Source organism: Bufo bufo, chromosome 2 (assembly GCF_905171765.1).
Source record: "Bufo bufo chromosome 2, aBufBuf1.1, whole genome shotgun sequence".
NCBI lineage: Eukaryota > Metazoa > Chordata > Amphibia > Anura > Bufonidae > Bufo > Bufo bufo.
In genome coordinates, this window is record NC_053390.1 from 479762540 (window position 1) to 479783793 (window position 21254).

Consider the following 21254-nt stretch of genomic DNA (forward strand, 5'->3'; position numbering starts at 1 on the left):
TCAGTCAGGAGAAGGGTACCAAAAGAATTTCCAAGGCATTAGATATATCATGGAACACAGTGAAGACAGTGATCATCAAGTGGAGAAAACATGGCACAACAGTGACATTACCTGGACGTCCCTCCAAAATTGATGAAAAGAAGAGAAGAAAACTGGTCTGGGAGGCTACCATAAAGGCCTACAGCAACATTAAAGGAGCTGCAGGAATATCTGGCAAGTACTGGCTGTGTGGTACATGTGACAACAATCTCCCGCATTCTTCATATGTCTGGGCTATGGGGTAGAGTGGCAAGACGAAAGCCTTTTCTTACGAAGAAAACATCCAAGCCAGGCTACATTTTGCAAAAACACATCTGAAGTCTCCCAAAAGCATGTGGGAATAGGTGTTATGGTCTGATGAAACCAAGGTTGAACTTTTTGGCCATAATTCCAAAAGATATGTTTGGCGCAAAAACAACACTGCGCATCACCAAAAGAACACCATACCCACAGTGAAGCATGGTGGTGGCAGCATCATGCTTTGGGGCTGTTTTTCTTCAACTGGAACTGGGGCCTTAGTTAAGCTAGAGGGAATTATGAACAGTTCCAAATACCAGTTAATATTGGCACAAAACCTTCAGGCTTCTGCTAGAAAGCTGAACATGAAGAGGAACTTCATCTTTCAGCATGACAACAACCCAAAGCATACATCCAAATCAACAAAGGAATGGCTTCACCAGAAGAAGATTGAAGTTTTGGAATGGCCCAGCCAGAGCCCAAACCTGAATCCGATTGAAAATCTGTGGGGTGATCTGACGAGGGCTGTGCACAGGAGATGCCCTCGCAATCTGACAGATTTGGAGTGTTTTTGCAAAGAAGAGTGGGCAAAATGTGCCATGCTGATAGACTCATACCCAAAAAGACTGAGTGCTGTAATAAAATCACAAGGTGCTTCAACAAGTATTAGTTTAAGGGTGTGCACATTTATGCAACCATATTACTTTATTTTTATATTTTTTCTTCCATCTACCTAAAAGATTTGTTTGTTTTTCAATTGAGTTGTACAGTTTAAAGGTCACATTAAAAGGTGGAAAAAGTTCTGAAATGATTTATGTCTCATTTTTTTTCACATCACAGAAACCTGACATTCTAACAGGAGTGTGTAGACTTTTTATATAAAATGGAAAATTTGCTAAAAAAGTGAAATTTTCAAATTTCACCTCCATTTTGCTGTAGTTCCTGTGGAATACCTAGGCTAGTTCTAAACGACATTTGTCGCGCAACATTTTTTATAAAGATAGTCTATGGTGTCGCAATGCGACATGCTGCGACTGTCGCAGAAAAGTCCATCTCAAATGGATTTTTGCGACTGTCGTGTCACAGTATGTTGCATGTCGCAGTGCGACACAATAGACTACCATTATAAAAAAAAAATTTTTGCAAATTTTCCATTTTAATACATTGTCCTGTAACACATCAGGGGTTATCAATATTTATTACCCTGATTCTGTAGTTTGGAAAAACTTCTCATATGTGGTCGTAAACCACTATATGGGCACACAACAGGGGTCAGTAGGCAAGTAGCGCCATATGGTTTTTGGAGGGCAGATTTTACTGGAATGGTCTTTAAGCACCATGTTGCATTTGAAGACACCCCCTGACGTACACCTACAGTGAAAACCCCAAAAAGTGACCAGATTTTGTAAACTACACCACCCAAGGGATTTTTAAGGGGTGTAGTGAGCACCTGACCCAACAGGCGTTTCATAGAATTTATAAAATTACCCCAAATTTACTTGATGGGGTAGATCAGATCATGTGATAAATATAACGTTTTACACAATAAGAACATTTTTAGAAAAAGAAAATCATGTTTTTTTGTTGCTATTTTCTTAGCCATATTTTTTTCATTTTTCTGGCTATGGTCTTGTGTAAGGGTTCTTTTTTTTCGTGGGATGAGGTGATGTTTTTTAGTGCTACTATTTTGGGGTACATATGACTTTTTGATCTGTTGATATGTTTTTTTAGGAGGTGAGCTAACAAGCCAAAACAGCTTTTTTTTTTTTAGGCATTCACAAAGTTAGTTTTCACAAAGTTTGCTGCTAAACTGCTTTTAGATCTTTGTTTCAGTTGTTTCTGTGATGTAGTGAAATATAATTACACGCACTTCATACGTTTCAAAGGCGTTTTATCGACAATTACATGACATTCAGTATTTGCAGTATTGGCCCTTCATTTCAGGACCTCTGCAATTCGACTGGGCATGCTCTCAATCAACTTCTGGGCCAATTCCTGACTGATAGCAACCTATTCTTTCATAATCACTTCTTGAAGTTTGTCAGAATTAGTGGGTTTTTGTTTGTCCACCCGCCTCTTGAGGATTGACCACAAGTTCTCAATGGGATTAAGATCTGTGAAGTTTCCAGGCCATGGACCCAAAATGTCAACGTTTTGGTCCCCGAGCCACTTAGTGATCACTTTTGCCTTATGGCACGGTGCTCCATCGTGCTGGAAAATGCATTGTTCTTCACCAAACTGTTGTTGGAAGAAGTTGTTGTTGGAGGGTGTTTTGGTAACATTCTTTATTCACGGCTGTGTTTTGGGGCAAAATTGTGAGTGAGCCCACTCCCTTGGATGAGAAGCAACCCCACACATGAAATGTCTCAGGATGCTTTACTTTGCTTGGCATGACACAGGACTGATGGCAGCGCTCACCTTTTCTTCTCCGGACAAGCCTTTTTCCTGATGCCCCAAACAATCGTAAAGAGGCTTCATCGGAGAATATGACTTTGCCCCAGTCCTCAGCAGTCCATTTACCATACTTTCTGCAGAAGATCAATCTGTCCCTGATGTTTTTTTTTTTGTAGAGAAGTGGCTTCTTTGCTGGCCTTCTTGACACCAGGCCATCTTCCAAAAGTCTTCGCCTCACTGTGCATGCAGATGCGCTCACACCTGCCTGCTGCCATTCCTGAGCAAGCTCTGCACTGGTGGCACTCCGATCCCGCAGCTGAATCCTCTTTAGGAGACGATCCTGGCGCTTGCTGGACTTTCTTGGACGCCCTGAAGCCTTCTTAACAAGAATTGAACCTCTTTCTTCGAAGTTCTTGATGATCCTATAAATTGTTGATTGAGGTGCAATCTTAGTAGCCACAATATCCTTGCCTGTGAAGCCATTTTTATGCAACGCAATGATGGCTGCACGCGTTTCTTTGCAGGTCACAATAGTCAACAATGGAAGAACAATGATTTCAAGCATCACCCTCCTTTTAACAGGTCAAGTCTGCCATTTTAACCCAATCAGCCTGACACAATGATCTCCAGCCTTGTGCTCGTCAACATTCTCACCTGAGTTAACAAGATGATTACTGAAATGATCTCAGTAGGTCCTTTAATGACAGCAATGAAATTCAGTGGAAATGTTTTTTTTGGGATTAATTTAATTTTCATGGCAAAGAAGGACTATGCAATTCATCTGATCACTCTTCATAACATTCTGGAGTATATGCAAATTGCTATTATAAAAACTTAAGCAGCAACTTTTCCAATTTCCAATATTTATGTAATTCTCAAAACTTTTGGCCACGACTGTAGATTAAATTTCTGCAAATCTCATTTACTTTGCTGGTACTGTAATTTGCTGTGCATTTTCCATTTGCAAATCCAAATAGAAAATCCACAGCATATACAGTACTTGTGGACAAGCCCTAATAGTTCAATTTCAAATGCAGGTTCTTCGTTTTCTTGCAGACATACGAAATGGAAGTCATCTGAGCTCTGACAACGAAAAACTGTTTTATTTTTTTTCTGAGATTGAATTCACAGATTGGTCTGTGGGCAGCCTTTATTGGTTTTTCACTTTAGTGAAGAAAAAAACTGAACACCCTAGCAACCATTAGTGCAAAGCGAACTGTTACTGGCCAGTGTGCTTCATTTATTTATTTTTTCTATCTATCCTTAGGCAAGATCATAGTATTAGAAGTTCCCTTTAGGGTGCTTTCACACTTGCGTTAAACTTTTCCGGTATTGAGTTCCGTCCTAGGTGCTCAATACCGGAATAAAACTGAATAGTTTTATCCTAATGCATTCTGAATGGAGAGCAATCCGTTCAGTATGCATTAGGGTGTCTTCAGTTCAGTCACTGTACGGTTCTTGGACGGTGAAAATACCACAGCATGCTGCAGTATTTTCTCTGTCCAAAATTCCGGAACACTTGCCAGAATGCTAGATCCGGCATTATTTTCCATTGAAATGCATTATTGCCGGATGCGGCCCCAAGTGTTCCGGAAAAACGTATCCAGTTTTGCGGTCTGCGCAGACCTTTTAAAAATGTGAAAAGATAAATACCAGATCCTTTTTAAAAATGTGAAAAGATAAATACCAGATCAGTTTTTCCAGATGACAACCGAAGAGACGGATCCGGTATTGCAATGCATTTGTGAGACGGATCCGCACCCGGATCCGTCTACAAATGGTATCAATTTGCATAAAGATTGCCGGAATCCAAGAACGCAAGTGTGAAAGTACACTTAAGGTCCCTTTCACATGAGCGAGTTTTCCGCGCGGGTGCAATGCGTGACGTGAACGCATAGCACCCGCACTGAATCCTGACCCATTCATTTCAATTGCTCTGTGTACATGAGCGTTGTTTTTCACGCATCAGTTCTGCGTTGCGTGAAAATCGCAGCATGTTCTATATTCTGCGTTTTTCACGCAGCCCTGGCCCCATAGAAGTGAATGGGGTTGCGTGAAAAACGCATTGCATCCGCAAGCAAGTGCAGGTGTGATGCGTTTTTCACTGATGGTTGCTAAGAGATGTTGTTTGTAAACATTTGATTTTTTATCACGCTCGTGAAAAACACATCAAAACGTATTGCACCCGCGTGGAAAAAACTGAACAACTAAATGCAATCGCAGACAAAACTGACTGAACTTGCTTGCAAAATAGTGCGAGTTTCACTGAACGCAATCTGAACGCATCCGGCCCCAATCCGCAACGCCCGTGTGAAACCAGCCTTACACAGCTCAGAATGACTAAGCCATATCCTCACCTCTGGCACATGTAAATGAATGTGAGATGTCACTAGGAATCCATTATCGGGGTGTATCTTCATAAGGAAGGCACGTGCAAATGTGTAAGCAATTTTAGCGCTCTCCTTCATAACATCTCCAAGCTGGCCTGTTACTTCTAAGGAACCATCTTTATTTTCTTTGTCTAAAGGACAACGGAGGGATGTCTCAATAAAAAGGGTGGAACCACCTACAAAACATAAGTTAAAATAAAAGTTAATGGCAACAAATACAAACTGACTTATGATTACACCAAGATATCACTTTTAACCCCTTCTACCCCGGGCCAGTTTTTGCAAATCTGACAGGTGTCACTTTATGTGGTAATAGCTTTGGAACACTTATTTATCCAAGCCATTCTGAGATTGTTTTCTCGTGACACATTGTACTTCATGATAGTCATAAATTTGAGTCAATATTTACCAAAAATTTGGAAAAATTCGCAATTTTCTACATTTCAATTTCTTGGCTTTTAAAACACAAAGCTATACCTCATAAAATATTTATTACTTAACATTCCCCATATGTCTACTTTATGTTGGCATCATTTTGTAAATGTCATTTTATTTTTTTAGGACGTTAGAAGGCTTAGAACCAATTCTTAAAATTATTCTTTCCTTCATATGGAAGCGAGGGCAAAACAGGCTATCGTTTGATATCCTGACGAGACCTAAACATAGGGGTGGGCTTGGTCTTCCGGATATTGGTAACTATAGCGCTGCTGCGACCCTGACTCGTATTAAAGAATGGAATGTTTTTCCACCCAGAAAACTCTGGGTAGATTTGGAAGAGGGATGTGCACCATGCCCCCTCCATTACCTGATCTGGAAGACCAAGAGCAATAAACATCTATATGCTAAAATTGACAACCCCTACACCAAACATGCTATCCACGTTTGGCATAATCTTGTCAAAAAACATACCATCCCATTACCTAATTGCCTGGAACTCCCCTTGCTAGCATCAATGCCAAACGGTTGGAGACTGATTAGGTATAAAATCACCTCACACCCCAAGGGCTATATGATACCTTTGAAAGCCATTTACTCAGCCACTTCGCCAATGGAATACACCAAATATTTAGAAAGTAGTGATCTCCCCAAATTTAATAAAAAAGAATACGACAAAATAACGAAGCACCTCTTAGAGCTAAGTTCTCAAGTTATGACTCAAAATAGCGAACACGATCTTACCAAGTTAATGATAAATAAGACTTCCATAAGCCATGGAATTTCTAAGTTTTACTCCATTGTCAATAACAAAGTGTCATCCCCATCATTCCTGTCTAGCTGGTCCAAAGAATTAAACAAAACATTCAATGAGCAAGAAACCACGGCAATACTACATTCCTCAATTCCCCAAATCACGTCTACCAGACTCCAAGAGTCACACTATAAAATACTGTCCAGATGGTACAGGACCCCTGTCATTCTAAATAAAATCAACCCCGAAATTCCTGCACACTGTTGGAGATGTGGTGAAGGAATTGGATCCATAACCCATATTTGGTACTCCTGTCCCAAAATTGTGCCACTGTGGGAAAAATTTAACCACATTATTACAGAAATATACGGTTCACAAATAAAAGTAGATGCAGAACTTGTTCTGCTTGGGCTATACAATAAAAACCACAGCGCCATTAAAGACCGCCTGTTTCCCTTTTTAATAGCTGCATTAAAAACCATAATCCCCAGACACTGGCTTAGTACGGAGGTTCCGTCTATTCAGGACTGGATGGAGGAAGTTGTAACTATCAGTCGCTTTGAAAAACTCAAATGGACAATTGCTGACAACCCTAAGAGATACCTCGGGATCTGGTCCAAATGGTATGATTACTGGCAAACTGTCTAAGTTCTTTGATTAAAGTCTATACATTTGTATTACTAAATATTCTTCTTTTCTCTTTTGCTCTCGAACTATAGAATAAAACATGTGACAACTTTTTATTTTCCCCCACAATGTTTGACCCCTAGTTTTTGTCTCCCTTTCCTCTCCCCTCCCCCCCCACCCTTTCTTTTCCTTTCACCATTTTATAAATCAGCTTTGAACTGATATATATTGATATTTCTGTCAAATAAATACTTTGTTTAATATGCTTTCTTAAAATTAGGAAATGTTATTCCTGTGATGACTCAACAGGTTATAATATATGCTAACTTCCATGTATAATGGTGATGTTATCTCATTTTATATTTTTTGTTAAACTTGTATTATTTTGCTATTATATTTGTTAATAAAACAAAAATTTACAAGAACCAATTCTTAAAATTGTTAAGAAAATTTCCAAAACCCACTTTTTAAAGGACCAGTTCAGGTCTGAAGTCACTTTGTGGGGCTTATATAGTGGAAACCCCGCATAAATGACCCCATTGTAGAAACTACATCCCTCAAGTTACTCAAAACTGAGTTTACAAACTTTGTTAACCCTTTAGGTGTTCCACAAGAAATAAAAGGAAAATGTAGATGAACTTTCTAAATTTAACTTTTTTAGCAGATTTTACATTTGAATCAATTTTTTTCTTTAACACATCGAGGGTTAACAGAAACACCACACATGTAGTCGTAAAATGATCTAAGGGCACACGGCAGGGCGCAGAAGAAAAGGAGCGCCATATGGTTTTTGTAAGACAGATTTTGCAGGAATGGTTTTTAGATGCCATGTTCCATTTGAAGCCCCCCTGATGCACTCTTACAGTAGAAACACCCAAAAGTGTCCCCATTTTAGAAACTAGGGGATAAGGTGCCAGTTTTATTGTTACTATTTTGGGGTACAAATTATTTTTAATTGCTCTATATTATGTTTTTAGTGAGGCAAGGTAACAAAAGAATGGATGTTTTGGCACCATTTTTATTTTTTACAACATTCATCTGACAGGGTAGATCATGTGCTATTTTTATATAGCAGGTTGTTACGGACGCAATGATATCAAATAGGTCTACTTTCTTTGTTTGTTTGTTTCAGTTTTACATAATAAAGCAAAAGAATATATGTTTTGGTGTCTCCATTTTCTGAACGCCATTTTTTGGGTACATATGATTTTTTGATCATTCAATATTACACTTTATGGGGCAAGGTGACCAAAAAATTGGTAATTTTGGCGCTTTTTTTTTTTTTTTAACAGCGTTCACCTGAGGGGTTAGGTCATGTGACATTTTTATAGAGCAGATCGTTACGGACGTGGCAATACCTAATATATATACTTTTTCCTATTTCTTTAAGTTTTACACAATAATAGCAGTTTTGAAACAAAAAAAAGATGTTTTAGTGTCTCCATAGTCAGAGCCATAGCTTTTTTATTTTTTGACCGATTGTCTTAGGTAGGATCTCATTTTCTGCTGGATGAGGTGACGGTTAGGTACCATTTTGGGGGGCATATGCCGATCGCTTGGTGTTGCAATTTTCGTGATAAAAAAAATTGCATTTTTTGACACTTTCTTTTTTTTACGGTGTTCATCTGAGAGGTTAGGTCATGTGTGATTTCTGTAGAGCTGGTTGTTACGGACGCGGTGATACCCAATATGTATATATTTTTTTTTATTGATTTCACTTTAAACACAATAATAGTTATTTGAAACAAAAAAATGATGTTTTAGTGTCTTGTTCTGAGAGCTATAGTTGAGAGCTAGTGATTTTCTTATGTAGCGTCTCATTATTTGCGGGATGAGGCGATAGTTTTATTGGTACTATTTAGTGGGACATGCACCTTTTTAAACGCTTGGTTTTGCACTTTTTGTGATGTAAGGTCACAAAGACGGCTTTTTTTTTACTAATTTTTTATGGTGTTTACGGACGCCGCGATACCCAATGTGTTTTTTTTTATTATAAAATCTGGGGAAAGGGGCGTTTTATTTACTTGAAACTTTTTTTTATTTTTATTTTATAAAAACAGACTTTTTTAAACTTTATTTCTGACTCAATCTGGGACTTCAACTTTTGGGGGTCTGATCCCCTCTTCAATGCATTACAATACATACAGCAGGGGCCCGGCTATCAGTGACTGCCGAGCCCCCCTGCAGTGATCGGGCGCGCACCGCTTAGGTGCCCGCCCGATCACCAAGACGTCAAGATGCGGGAAGTCACTGACCTCCATGACATAATAGTACGTCATATTTTGGGAAGGGGTTAAACTTAAGCTGCAGATTTAGAAAATGCAAACCTGCCAAGAAACGGCCACCCACCAAAACTCACGGACCGGGCAAGGATGGCATGAAACAAAGAGGCAGCACAGAGGCCTAAGGTAACCCTGGAGGAGCTGCAGAGTTCCACGGCAGAGACTGGAGTATCTGTACATAGGACGACAATAAGCCGTATGCTCCATAGAGTTGGGCTTTATGGCAGAGTGGCCAGTAGAAAGCCATTACTTTCAGCTAAAAACAAAAATGCACGTTGTGAGTTTGCGAAAAGGCCTGTGGGAGACTCCCAATCAAAATGTATGGAAGAAGGTGCTCTGGTCTGATGAGAGTAAAATTGAACTTTTCGGCCAAAGAAAACGCTATGTCTGGCGCAAACCCAACACATCACCCAAAGAACACCATCCCCACAGTGAAACATGGCGGTGGCAGCATCATGCTGTGGGGATGTTTTTCAGCAGCCGGGACTGTGAAACTGGTCAGAGTTGAGGGAAAGATGGATGGTGCTTAATACATGGATATTACTGAGCAAAACCTGTACCACTCTGTGCCTGATTTGAGGCTAGGACGGAGGTTCACCTTCCAGCAGGACAATGACCCCAAACACACTGCTAAAGCAACACTTAAGTGGATTAAGGGGAAACATGTAAATTTGTTGAAATGGCCTAGTCAAAGCCCAGATCTCAATCCAATAGAAAATCTGTGGTCAGACTTAAAGATTGCTGTTCAGAAGCGCAAACCATCCAACTTGAAGGAGCTGGAGCAGTTTTGCAAATGGGCAAAAATCCCAGTGGTAAGATGTGGCAAGCTCATAGAGACTTATCCAAAGCGACTTGGAGCTCTACAAAGTATTGACTTGGGGGGTGAATAGTTATGCACATTTACTTTTTCTGGTATTTTGATCTATTTGCTTCACAATAAAAAATAAAAAGATCTTGTGGGCATGTCCTGTAAATTAAAAGATGCAAATCCCCAAACAATCCATGTTAATTCGAGGTTGTGATGCACCAAAATCCGAAAAAAGTCAAGGGGGTGTACACTGTATTTAGCAAATTTGAGATTCTTGGCAAATACATTTTTTACAAAATTATTTGGGCCAGTCTAAAAAAGTCAAGGTGATCTCTATAAGACGGGAACCTAACACTAAATACTTACTACCCGTTATGTGCCATAATGGCCACCATAAAATTCAGGGAGTGCAGGTTCCACATGCATGCTGGGTCCACTCTACTTTTTACCATTTTTGGTGCCATAACGGCCTCCATTAAATCTAGGGATACAGGTACCAACATGCATGCTGAGCTCACTCTATACTTCTCCTGGTGCCAAATGGCTTCCAATAAATACAATTTGCCAAGAATCTCAAATTTGCAAAATAAGCATAGCATTAGCACCAGAATGTTTTCTATAATTATGGCATTATTGCACTTTATTTATGTTTGCAGAGTGCAGTTGTACTGAGCTGGAGGAGTGGCTGACTCCAGTTGGTCTTGCACCCCTGACTGGCCTGTCTGCCCCATAGGCTGATTTTAAAGGGGTTGTCCGGGTTCAGAGCTGAACCCGGACATCCCTCCATTTTCACCCAGGCAGCCCCCCCTGACATGAGCATCGGAGCAGTCCATGCTCCGATGCTCTCCTTTGCCCTGCGCTAAATTGCACAGGGCAAAGGCATTTTTAGGAGTTCCGGTGACGTACCGGGGCTCTCCATGGGGCTGACAGGAACCCCGGTGACGTCACCGAACACACTGCCGGGCGGAAGTTACCGCCCGGCAGTGTGTTATTGTAAACAAAAGAGCCCGTGCCCTGCGCGATTTAGCGCAGGGCACTGGAGCGCATCGGAGCATGAGATGCTCCAATGCTAGGCTCAGGGATGCTGCCGGGGTGAAAATAAGGGTATGTCCGGGTTGAGCTCTGAACCCGGACAACCCCTTTAATTAGAGTAAGTATAAAACTGTAGCCTGCTCTCATTGTATTTATTGCAAGCCATTTGGCACCAGGAGATGTATAGAGTGGGCTCAGCATGCATGTTGGCACCTGCATCGCTGGATTTAAAACAGGCAGTTATGGCACCAAAAATGGTAAAAAGCAGAGTGGACCCAGCATGCATGTGGAACCTGCACTCCCTGAATTTTATGGTGGCCATTATGGCACATAACAGGTAGTATTTAGTGTTAGGTTCCCATCTTATAGAGATCGTCTTGACGTTTTGCAGACGGGCGCAAATAATTTTGTACAAAATGTATTTGCCAAGAATCTCAAATTTGCTAAATAAGCGTAGCATTAGCACCAGAATGTTTTCTATAATTATGGCATTATTATACTTTGTGTTTGCAGAGTGCTGTTACATTGTCTTTTTTTCTTTGTGTTTTTAGTCATGGCAGCGTGTACCTGCACATTGGGATGTGCTGACTGACCCCCTTTTTATCAGAATAAAAGGCAGCACGTGGCCATAAGTAACGGGCCATTTGTCACAATGTGCTGCCACACCGGTACACTACGTTCAGATCATTACTGCCAGAATGATCTAGTCCAGGCATACTCAAACTGCGGCCCTCCAGCTGTTGCAAAACTACAACTCCCAGCATGCCCGAACAGCCTACAGGTATCAGCCTACAGCAGGGCATTGTGGGAGTTGTAGTTTTACAACAGCTGGAGGGCCACAGTTTGAGGATGCCTGATCCAGTCTATTGCATCAGGCACCAGTGTCTGGAAATACTGATTGATCCACGTCCGATTTATCTTTACAAAAAGGTTAGTCTCTCAATATTTGGAGTTGAAAGGCGAATTCTCTTTGGGGTAACTATGCCACCCGCCGCACTAAACACTCGCTCTGGTGCCACACAACTTGGCCAGTTGTGGCCACAATTCAAGTTGGGCTGCCCAGTAGCCCAGGGGGACCTTGGATCTGGGGTGACAGGGTGCAGTCCAAGTATACCATCACCTGTTGGTTCAGCTTCTGCTCCATGTCCAGCTGCTGGGTGGTTTCTTCAGTACACGGGTCAAGAAAAGTGCTCATTAGAGAATCAAGACTTAGAGGAACTTTCATGGGTCCAAACATTGTAAACTATCAGGATATGTAGCGCGGCGCCCATGGATCTCACTGCACTTAATATTATTCCTGAGCACCACTCCGTTCCCCGCTGTGGCCCCCGGTATATTCTCCCGCTCTGTATGCTAATTGCTAGCATCGGAGCAATGGGGAGGAGACTGCCCTTTTTCTCAATGGGCGTCTCCTCCTCCCTGGCTGTGCCATGATCCAATCGCAGCACAGAGCGTCACAGCCAGGGAGGAGGTGAGTTTTTTTTTTTCTCTCCCTGGCTGTGACGCTCTGCGCTTTGATTGGACAGCACTACAGCCGGAGAGAAGGAACGCCCATTGAGAAAAAGGGCAGTCTCCTCCCCATTGCTCCGATACTAGCAATTAGCATACAGAGCGGAAGAATATACCAGGGGCCACAGCAGGCGAATGGAGCGGCGCCCAGGAATAATAGTAAGTGCAGTGAGATCCCTGGGCGCCGTGCTACATATCCTGATTGATAGTTTACAATGTTTGAACCCATGAAAGGTTCTCTTTAACCCATTAGGGACTTAGGGCGTAGCGGTACGCCCTGTTTCCCCGAGTCCTTAAGGAGCCAGGGTGTACCGGTACGTACTGTTCAGTTTTGATCACTGCCGCACTGCCGGCAGTGATCGGAACAGGGTGCCTGTTGAAATCATTCAGCAGGCACCCTGTGACAATGCCTAGGGGGGTCCTGTGACCCCCCCGCATTGCCGATCGCTACAAACCGCAGGTCAATTCAGACCTGCGGTTTTTAGCGCTTATGCAAGTTTTTTATGCAAGGATCCGAAACCCCAGAGAGCCTATATTTCGATGTTAAACCCGATGGGCAGTGCGGGAGGCGTGCGGCAGTGTGGGGGGGCGGGTGCACGATCTTCCGCCCACCCCGCGTTTATTCTCAGGATGACCGAGCGGTTGAATCAGATTGTCAGCTCATTGCTGACACTCTGATTCAAACGGCAGACATCTGTGCAGATGTCCGCCGTTTTAACCCCTTCCATGCCGCGGTCCGTAAGGACCGCTGTATGGAAGAGGTGAAGACTGAGGGAGCTCCCTCCCTCTCCCATCAGGGGGCTGCTGTGCCTTTGCAGCCCCCAGACAGGATGGGGTCACAGAGGGAGGGAGCCCCCTCCTTCCCCGTCTGCTCAGTTCTGGCAGACGGGGAAGGTTCCCATGGCAACAGGACGCCTTCTCAGGCATCCTGCTGTCTATGGTGCTAAACAGATCTGTGCTAAAGGAAGGGATCTGTTCAGACAAAGTGTGAATGAAATACAGTGCAGTACACTATATAGTGTACTGTACTGTATTATACAGACATCAGACCCACTGGATCTTCAAGAACCAAGTGGGTCTAGGTAAAAAAAAAAAAAAAAAAAAATTAAAAGTGAAAAAAAGTAAAAATAAAAAAAACATTTATCCGTGAAAAATAAAATTCCCTACACGTTATATATCATAGCGTTCGTTACTTCCAAAAAAAGGTAATAAAAGTGAACAAAAAAGTTGTATGTACGCCAAAATAGTACCATTCAAACAGTCGTCTCATCCCGCAAAAAATGAGCCCCTACATGAGACAATGGCCCAAAAAATTAAAAAAACTATGGCTCTCAGACTATGGAGACACTAAAACAAGTTTTTTGGGTTTAAAAAAAGATGATATTGTGTAAAACCTTAATAAATAAAAAAAAGGTACACATATTAGGTATTGCCGTGTCCGTAAGAACCTGCTCTATAAAAATATCACATGATCTAACCCCTCAGGTGAACAACTTAAAAATAAAAAATAAAAATGGTGTAAAAAAAAGCCATAATTTTGTCACCTTACTTCCAAAAAAAGGTAATAAAAGTGATCAAAAAAGTCGTATATACCCCAAAATCATACCATTAAAACAGTCATCTCATCCAAAAAATGAGACCCTAATTAAGACAATCGCCCAAAAAATAAAAAATAAACTATGGCTCTCAGACTATGGAGACACTAAAATGATTTTTTTTGTTTCAAAAATGATAGTGTAAAACTTAAATTTAAAAAAGTAAACATAAGGTATCCCTGCGTCTCTAACAACCTGATCTATAAAAATAGTACATGATCTAATCTGTCAGATGAACGTTGTAAAATAATAAAAAATAAAAGCGGTGCCAAAACAGGTATTTTTCGGCAAATTTTCCATTTTAATCCATTTTTTCCTGTAACAAAGCAAGGGTTAACAGCCAAACAAAACTCAATATTTATTGCCCCGATTCTTTAGTTTACAGAAACACCCCATATGTGGTCGTAAACCTCTGTACGGGCACACAGCAGGGCGCAGAAGGAAAGGAATGCCATATGGATTTTGGAAGGCAGTTTTTGCTGGACTTGTTTTTTGACACCATGTCCCATTCGAAGCCCCCCTGATGCACCCCTAGAGTAGAAACTCCAAAAAGTGCCGCATTTAAGAAACTACACCCCTCAAGGTATTCAAAACTGATTTTACTAACTTTGTTAACCCTTTAAGTGTTCCACAAGAGTCAATGGCAAATGGAGATGACATTTCAGAATTTCTATTTTTTGTTACTTTGCTTCACAAAAAGTGTAATATAGAGCAACCAAAAATCATATGTACCCTAAAATAGTACCAAAAAAACTGCCACCTTATCCCGTAGATTCCAAAATGGGGTCACGTTTTTGGAGTTTCTACTCTAGGGGTGCATCAGGGGGGCTTCAAATGGGACATGGTGTAAATAAACCAGACAGCGTTCCTTTCCCTCTACGCCCTGACGTGGGGCCATAGAGTGGTGTACGACCACATGTCGGGTGTTTCTGTAAACCGCAGAGTCAGGGCAATAAATATACAGTTTTGTTTGGCTGTTAACCCTTGCTTTGTTAATGGAAAAAATGGATTAAAATGGAAAATTTGGCAAAAATTGAAATTCTGAAATTTCATCTCCATTTGCCATCAACTCTTGAGGAACACCTAAAGGGTTAATAATGTTTGTAAAATCAGTTTTGAATACCTTGAGGGGTGTAGTTTCTAGAATGTGGTCACTTTTGGGTGGTTTCTATTATGTAAGCCTCACAAAGTGACTTCAGACCTGAACTGGTCCCTAAAAAGTGGGTTTTTGAAAATTTTCAAGATTTGCATCTAAACTTCTAAGCCTTGTAACGTCCCCAAAAAATAAAATGGCATTCCCAAAATGATCCAAACAAAGTAGACATATGGTGAATGTAAACTAATAGCTATTTTTGTAGGTATTACTATGTATTATAGAAGTAGAGAAATTGAAACTTGGAAATTTGCAATTTTTTTAATTTTTTGGGTAAATTTGGCTTTTTTTTATAAATAAAAATGATTTTTTTTAACTTTATTTTACCAGTGTCATGAAGTACAATATGTGACCAAAAAAACAATCTCAGAATGGCCTGGATAAGTAAAAGCGCTTTAAAGTTATCACCACATATAGCGACTGGTCAGATTTGCAAAAAATCCTTAAGGTGAAATAGGGCTGAGTCCTTAAGGGGTTAAGTTGCTGCTGATTGAGCTGGTGTGGCTCCTGCAGTCATGGCAGTGAAGCATGAGCTCAGAGGGTCCCCCCGGTTGGACCTTCATGAGGATGGGCAATGGTGCACGTAGACAGTGACCAACCGACCACAAAGGATGTTTAGATAGTAGTTGAGTTTTTCATCCCTTTTCAGAAGGTGTAAAAGAGGCCCCCAATTTGGACCAGTAGCGAGGGTAACTGCAACCAGTAGTTATCCCTCTGCCGAATGGTGATAATGCGGCTGTCACTGCGCATGCAACTTAGCATGCATCTGGCCATTTGCACAATGGACTGAGGGACTCCCTGCCTCCATCTCCACTGCATACTGCCATGGTCTGTCTGCGTCGTCACCCTCTAGCTCTTCTCCTGTCGCTTGGGTAGATAAACTACCTAGTTCTGTATAGAATTCCTTGGGGTTTATGTCCTCTCCTCCTGTGTCAGTTCAGCCTCCACAGTGCTCAGGGGACCGTGAGATGTAGGCGCCATGTCTTCTGTTCTATCGCGAGTTAGATTTTTTAGCTTCTCCTTCAGGCCGTGAAGGAGTGGAATGACCATTCATCCCGTAGTTCTGGCGACTGCTCAGGCACTTTGAGGAGACCACTTTATTTGTCATACGGCAGGTGTCAAGCATGAGCTGCCACTGTCTAATGTCAAAGTTACATCAGGAAGTAGTCCTGTCAGTCTGCATCATTAAGAAATCCGTCGGGTTTCCTCTGGTCATACAGTCGGTCCAACATGTGGAGTGTGGACTTCCAATGCGTGAAAACGTCACATATGAAGCGATGTAGGGGAAACACCATTCTGCTTTTGCAGCCCAAGGAGAGCGTCTTTTGCAAGGTAAGAGTGGCTGACGTGAATGCAGTGTCCCTGACATTTTCAAAACTTCTTGCAGTTGGGTGGAAAACTTCAGAAACCGGGTGATAACCAGACTGAAGACGTGTGCCATGCAGGATGGGTGGGTCAGCTCTCCCTGACACAGCGCAGACAGAATGTTCTTCCAGAACTCAGTGACTTATCTCCAGTAGGCGAGGAGACAGCCAGGATTCGATTTCTTGGTTGATGACGCGGAGCAGTTCCTGCCAGGTGTGACTCAGTTCGCCCATGCTGACCAAATGCAGAACAGAGTGACTCTGCCGTGCTTTGCATAGGCGGTATGCTGGAGGACTACTCTGATCTGTGCCTACAGTGGAGAATGAGGAGGCAGAGGAGGACATTTGCACAGAAATCCTACGATTACAATGTAGAGGCAACATTGCCATCACCTGGCCTAGTTGCGGGCGTGCCTGGGCCGGAAACGCATTTACCCAGTGGGCTGTAAAGGACATATATGTTGTCCTTAACCATAGTCACAACTCCAAATGTCAGTGATGGCATGAACTGTATCAGACGCAGACAGGCTCAAGGACTGGCCCTCCTTCTGCTCAACATACGTGTGCAGGGCTGGTACAGCTTTTTTGGAGAAGAAATGTCAGCTTGGGACTCTCCACCTTGGGTGCGCACAAGCCATCAGTTCTCTGAAATGTGCAGAGTCAACTAGGGACTGGGAGGGACTGTAGTACTAGCAATTTGGCCAGGTGCATGTTCAGCTTCTGCTCGGTTGGATGAGTGCGTGCATACTGTTGTCTTTTTGCAATTGCCTCAGTGATCGATTTGCTGTTGAAACAAGTGACGAGGAGTAGGAGGAGCAATAGACTATATTGAAGTCAATGGAAATAAACAACAGCTTCCTTCTGCAGACGTTGATAAGCCCTGACTGCTTGAGAGGAGGTGCGGGCCGCTGTGAGATGCAGCGGTTGCTGCATCAGGCTGTAAAACTAAATGAGTGACACGGCTTTCCCACGCCACTTTATGGTGACTCTTCATGTGTTGACGCAGGCTGTCGTGCCAACACCCTGGCCGCGACTCCCGTTCTGCCTACACATCCTGCATACAGCCATGCTAATGTTCCCCAGTGATTTGGTAAAATCACTGCTGTCTGGGTCCTAAAGCACCCTTCTTGTATCAGAGGTGCTTTCTTTCTGTGACTAGCACTCCAGGCTGTGCAGGGCTGGCAGGGGCTTAGCTGGGACACTTGTTAAAAGCTAAAATAAAGAAACTTTTGCAGGAGGAAGGGAGACTGAGGGGAAGCTGTGATGGCTGATCTGACTGCAGGCTCTGACCCCTCTGTTTCCCCTGTACTGAGAGGATCCTGCCAAGATGTGAGGATGTAGCAGAGCCAGGGCAGCGTTGTGGACCACAAACTGTGAGCAATCCCAGTGTCTGTCCTATTTATGGCCCCTCTGCTCTGTGCTCTTATCACAGACATAATCTTACAGCTAGACCAACAGTTCAGGAGCTTTAACCCCTTGTGAGCTGTCAGTATGGCTGAGGTCAGTGATATCAGCAGCAGTCACTGGTCTCACCATCTATAATTGTGTGCCCTCTCCTTCCTGCACTCTGTATATGGTGATATGTGACTCCCACCATTGCATATAGAGATCCGTGACCTGTTATGCCTGTACAGCAGTTATTCACTGATGACTGAGTTATTGATATTATCTGAGGGGCTCTATGGAAACAGGTGGACGGGGATGTCATGTGACTGCTCCTCTGAACATGCTTGCTGCAATGCATGCTGGGATTTTTACTTTCACTTTACAACTGCTCCTCCCACACAGGTCTGAGGAGCTCCTCCAGGGCGGCATGTCATGGTGAACAGGTTAGAAAAATGATATATAGTCTATAATGATATATAGATATATAAGTCTTTGTCTCACTGTGCGTGCAGATGCGCTCACACCTGCCTGCTGCCATTCCTGAGCAAGTTCTGCACTGGTGGCACTCCGATCCCGCAGCTGAATCCTCTTTAGGAGACGATCCTGGCGCTTGCTGGACTTTCTTGGACGCCCTGAAGCCTTCTTAACAAGAATTGAACCTCTTTCCTTGAAGTTCTTGATAATCCTATAAATTGTTGATTGAGGTGCAATCTTAGTAGCCACAATAACCTTGCCTGTGAAGCCATTTTTATGCAACGCAATGATGGCTGCACGCGTTTCTTTGCAGGTCACCATGGTTAACAATGGAAGAACAATGATTTCAAACATCACCCTCCTTTTAACAGGTCAAGTCTGCCATTTTAACCCAATCAGACTGACAATGATCTCCAGCCTTGTGCTCGTCAACATTCTCACCTGAGTTAACAAGACGATTACTGAAATGATCTCAACAGGTCCTTTAATGACAGCAATGAAATGCAGTGGAAAGGTTTTTTTGGGATTAAGTTAATTTCCATGGCAAAGAAGGACTATGCAATTCATCTGATCACTCTTCATAACATTCTGGAGTATATGCAAATTGCTATTATAAAAACTTAAGCAGCAACTTTTCCAATTTCCGATATTTATGTAATTCTCAAAACTTTTGGCCACGACTGTACTTTAATTACCAATTATGTTTTTGTACTGATTACCTTGATTGATACACCTTTATATGTGTGCTGTTCATTTTGTACCAATGCTTGAGAAAGGCTCATGTATGAGCCGAAACGTCGCTCTTTGCCACTTTATGGGTGAATAAAACACATTGACTTATTGAAGAGTCTTCTGGAGTGCAGTCCGATTTTTGTTCTATACAAGTGGGTAAGCACCTATTGCCATACTTGGACCTTGCACCCTCCTATTTTCCTTTTTGGATGGTGCTTCCGGTGTTTTTTTCTAAAATCTATATATAGCTTTTTTCAGCTTAGCACTGAAAAAATGCATGATTCGTCTGAGAGGGACCCGCTTGATGTGTTCTCCTATACCAGACAGGATGAGGAGAGGATCCTCCACGATTTGGTGAGCGATTGCACGTTTCTATCCACCCCATCTATCACAGAGCTTAAGAAAGGCTATGAGGCTGATGGTAAAAGGCTGGCCTCAATGGAGTTACATTTAGCAACGCTAGCGGAATATTACAAGTCGCACAGAATACCAAGGGGTATGCGCTCCCAGCTAAAGCCGAGCCTGTTTCCAGCAGACAGTAAGTTTGCACATAAATTCACACAGATCTCAAATAAATATGCCCTGGATGTGATACTGTTGAACCTGGAATTTTTGCAATATGAATTGGGCGGTATACGGGAGCATCTTGATAAAGCTGTTAATAAGCTTAAAGAGGCTCTCCCTGTAAAGGTCTATGACACCTACTTAACCAATTGCTCTGCTTATTTGGAGAAATTCAGGAGAGAACAGGAGGCTATTAAACGGCGTAAATGGTTACGTGATGAAGAGGATTACCGACGGGGTAATGTGTATACCTGGCAAGAACCCAAAGGCCAAAGAAGACAACCGTTCTATGGTAACTCCAGTGGTAACAAAAAAAGCTACACCAACCCTAGGAGGAGAATGGCATCTACCAATGATGATGAAGCTATACATATTGCACAGCGGCAAGATGATTTTTTTAGGTCCCGCCATGGATCCAAAAGGACCAGACGTGGTGGACAGAGACAATACAAATGGAGAAAAAGAACAACGGAATGTAAGGAATCGACCACTAAGGAAAAGGAATCCATAGTGGTAAATATATCTTCCCATGTTTTGACTGATGCACAAACGGAGCTCCTATCCAAGGGGTTAACCTTTTGCCCTGCAGTGGGAGTTGATTGGTATCAGCTTGAAGTAGATTTGCAAAAAAATTTCAGAAGCATCAAGTTGAAAGTGTGGTTTTCTGAGCATGACCAGCATATGATGGGTGGCGACACTGAGCATGGCTGTGAACTCTCTCTTCGTGGTGTGGGTTTACACACCAAGAGTGACTTCACACCGCAGATTAAATGTCCAGCTATAGACACATTTATCAATGCAGTGAGGTCTGATATTGAGCATCTGAAAGACTCTAAGTCTGAAAGAGGGCTTAAACATCCTAATATGAAGTCAGCCGAGATAAGTGCATTGGGTGAACTTTGCAACAACGGCTCCCTCACGGTCAAACCGGCCGATAAGGGGGGAGCCGTTGTTGTGATGGACACCCAATGGTACGTCTCAGAAATACAGAGACAGCTGGGAGACCCCCTGGTGTATAGACAGCTGAATCATGACCCTAAATTTGATGTGATGAAGGTTATCACTAGTATACTTGATAGAGCAAAAGTAGGAGGTTTGATTGATGAAGCTCTCTACAAGTATCTATTGATAACACATCCCAAAACACCATTGATATATGTGTTACCTAAAATTCACAAGAGTATACAAAATCCCCCGGGGAGACCCATCGACTCCGGGAGGGAGTCTGTGTTTTCCAACATAGCTATCTTCTTGGATAAGATATTGAGAAGGTTTGCTGTTGGAGCCAGATCCTACATACGTGACACAGGTGACTTCCTGAATAGGATTGCTAATGTAGAAGTGACGGCTAGGACTCTGCTAGTCTCTTTTGATGTGGTGAGCCTTTACACCTCTATCAACCATGATAGGGGTGTAGAGGCAGTCAGGAAATGTCTGGCTTCCACCCAGTACACTGATGAATGTAGGGAGTTCATATTG

General features: G+C 42.4%; 1 protein-coding gene across 1 annotated transcript in view; it reads right to left on the reverse strand.

Moving 5' to 3' along the window:
- Positions 1-21254, reverse strand: part of LONP1 (lon peptidase 1, mitochondrial) — a 327100-nt gene that overhangs the window by 63767 nt on the left and 242079 nt on the right. Inside the window, exon 16 of the mRNA XM_040417757.1 lies at positions 5028-5236. Within this exon, the coding sequence (XP_040273691.1) occupies positions 5028-5236 (209 nt within the window). The remainder of the gene's footprint in view (positions 1-5027; positions 5237-21254) is intronic.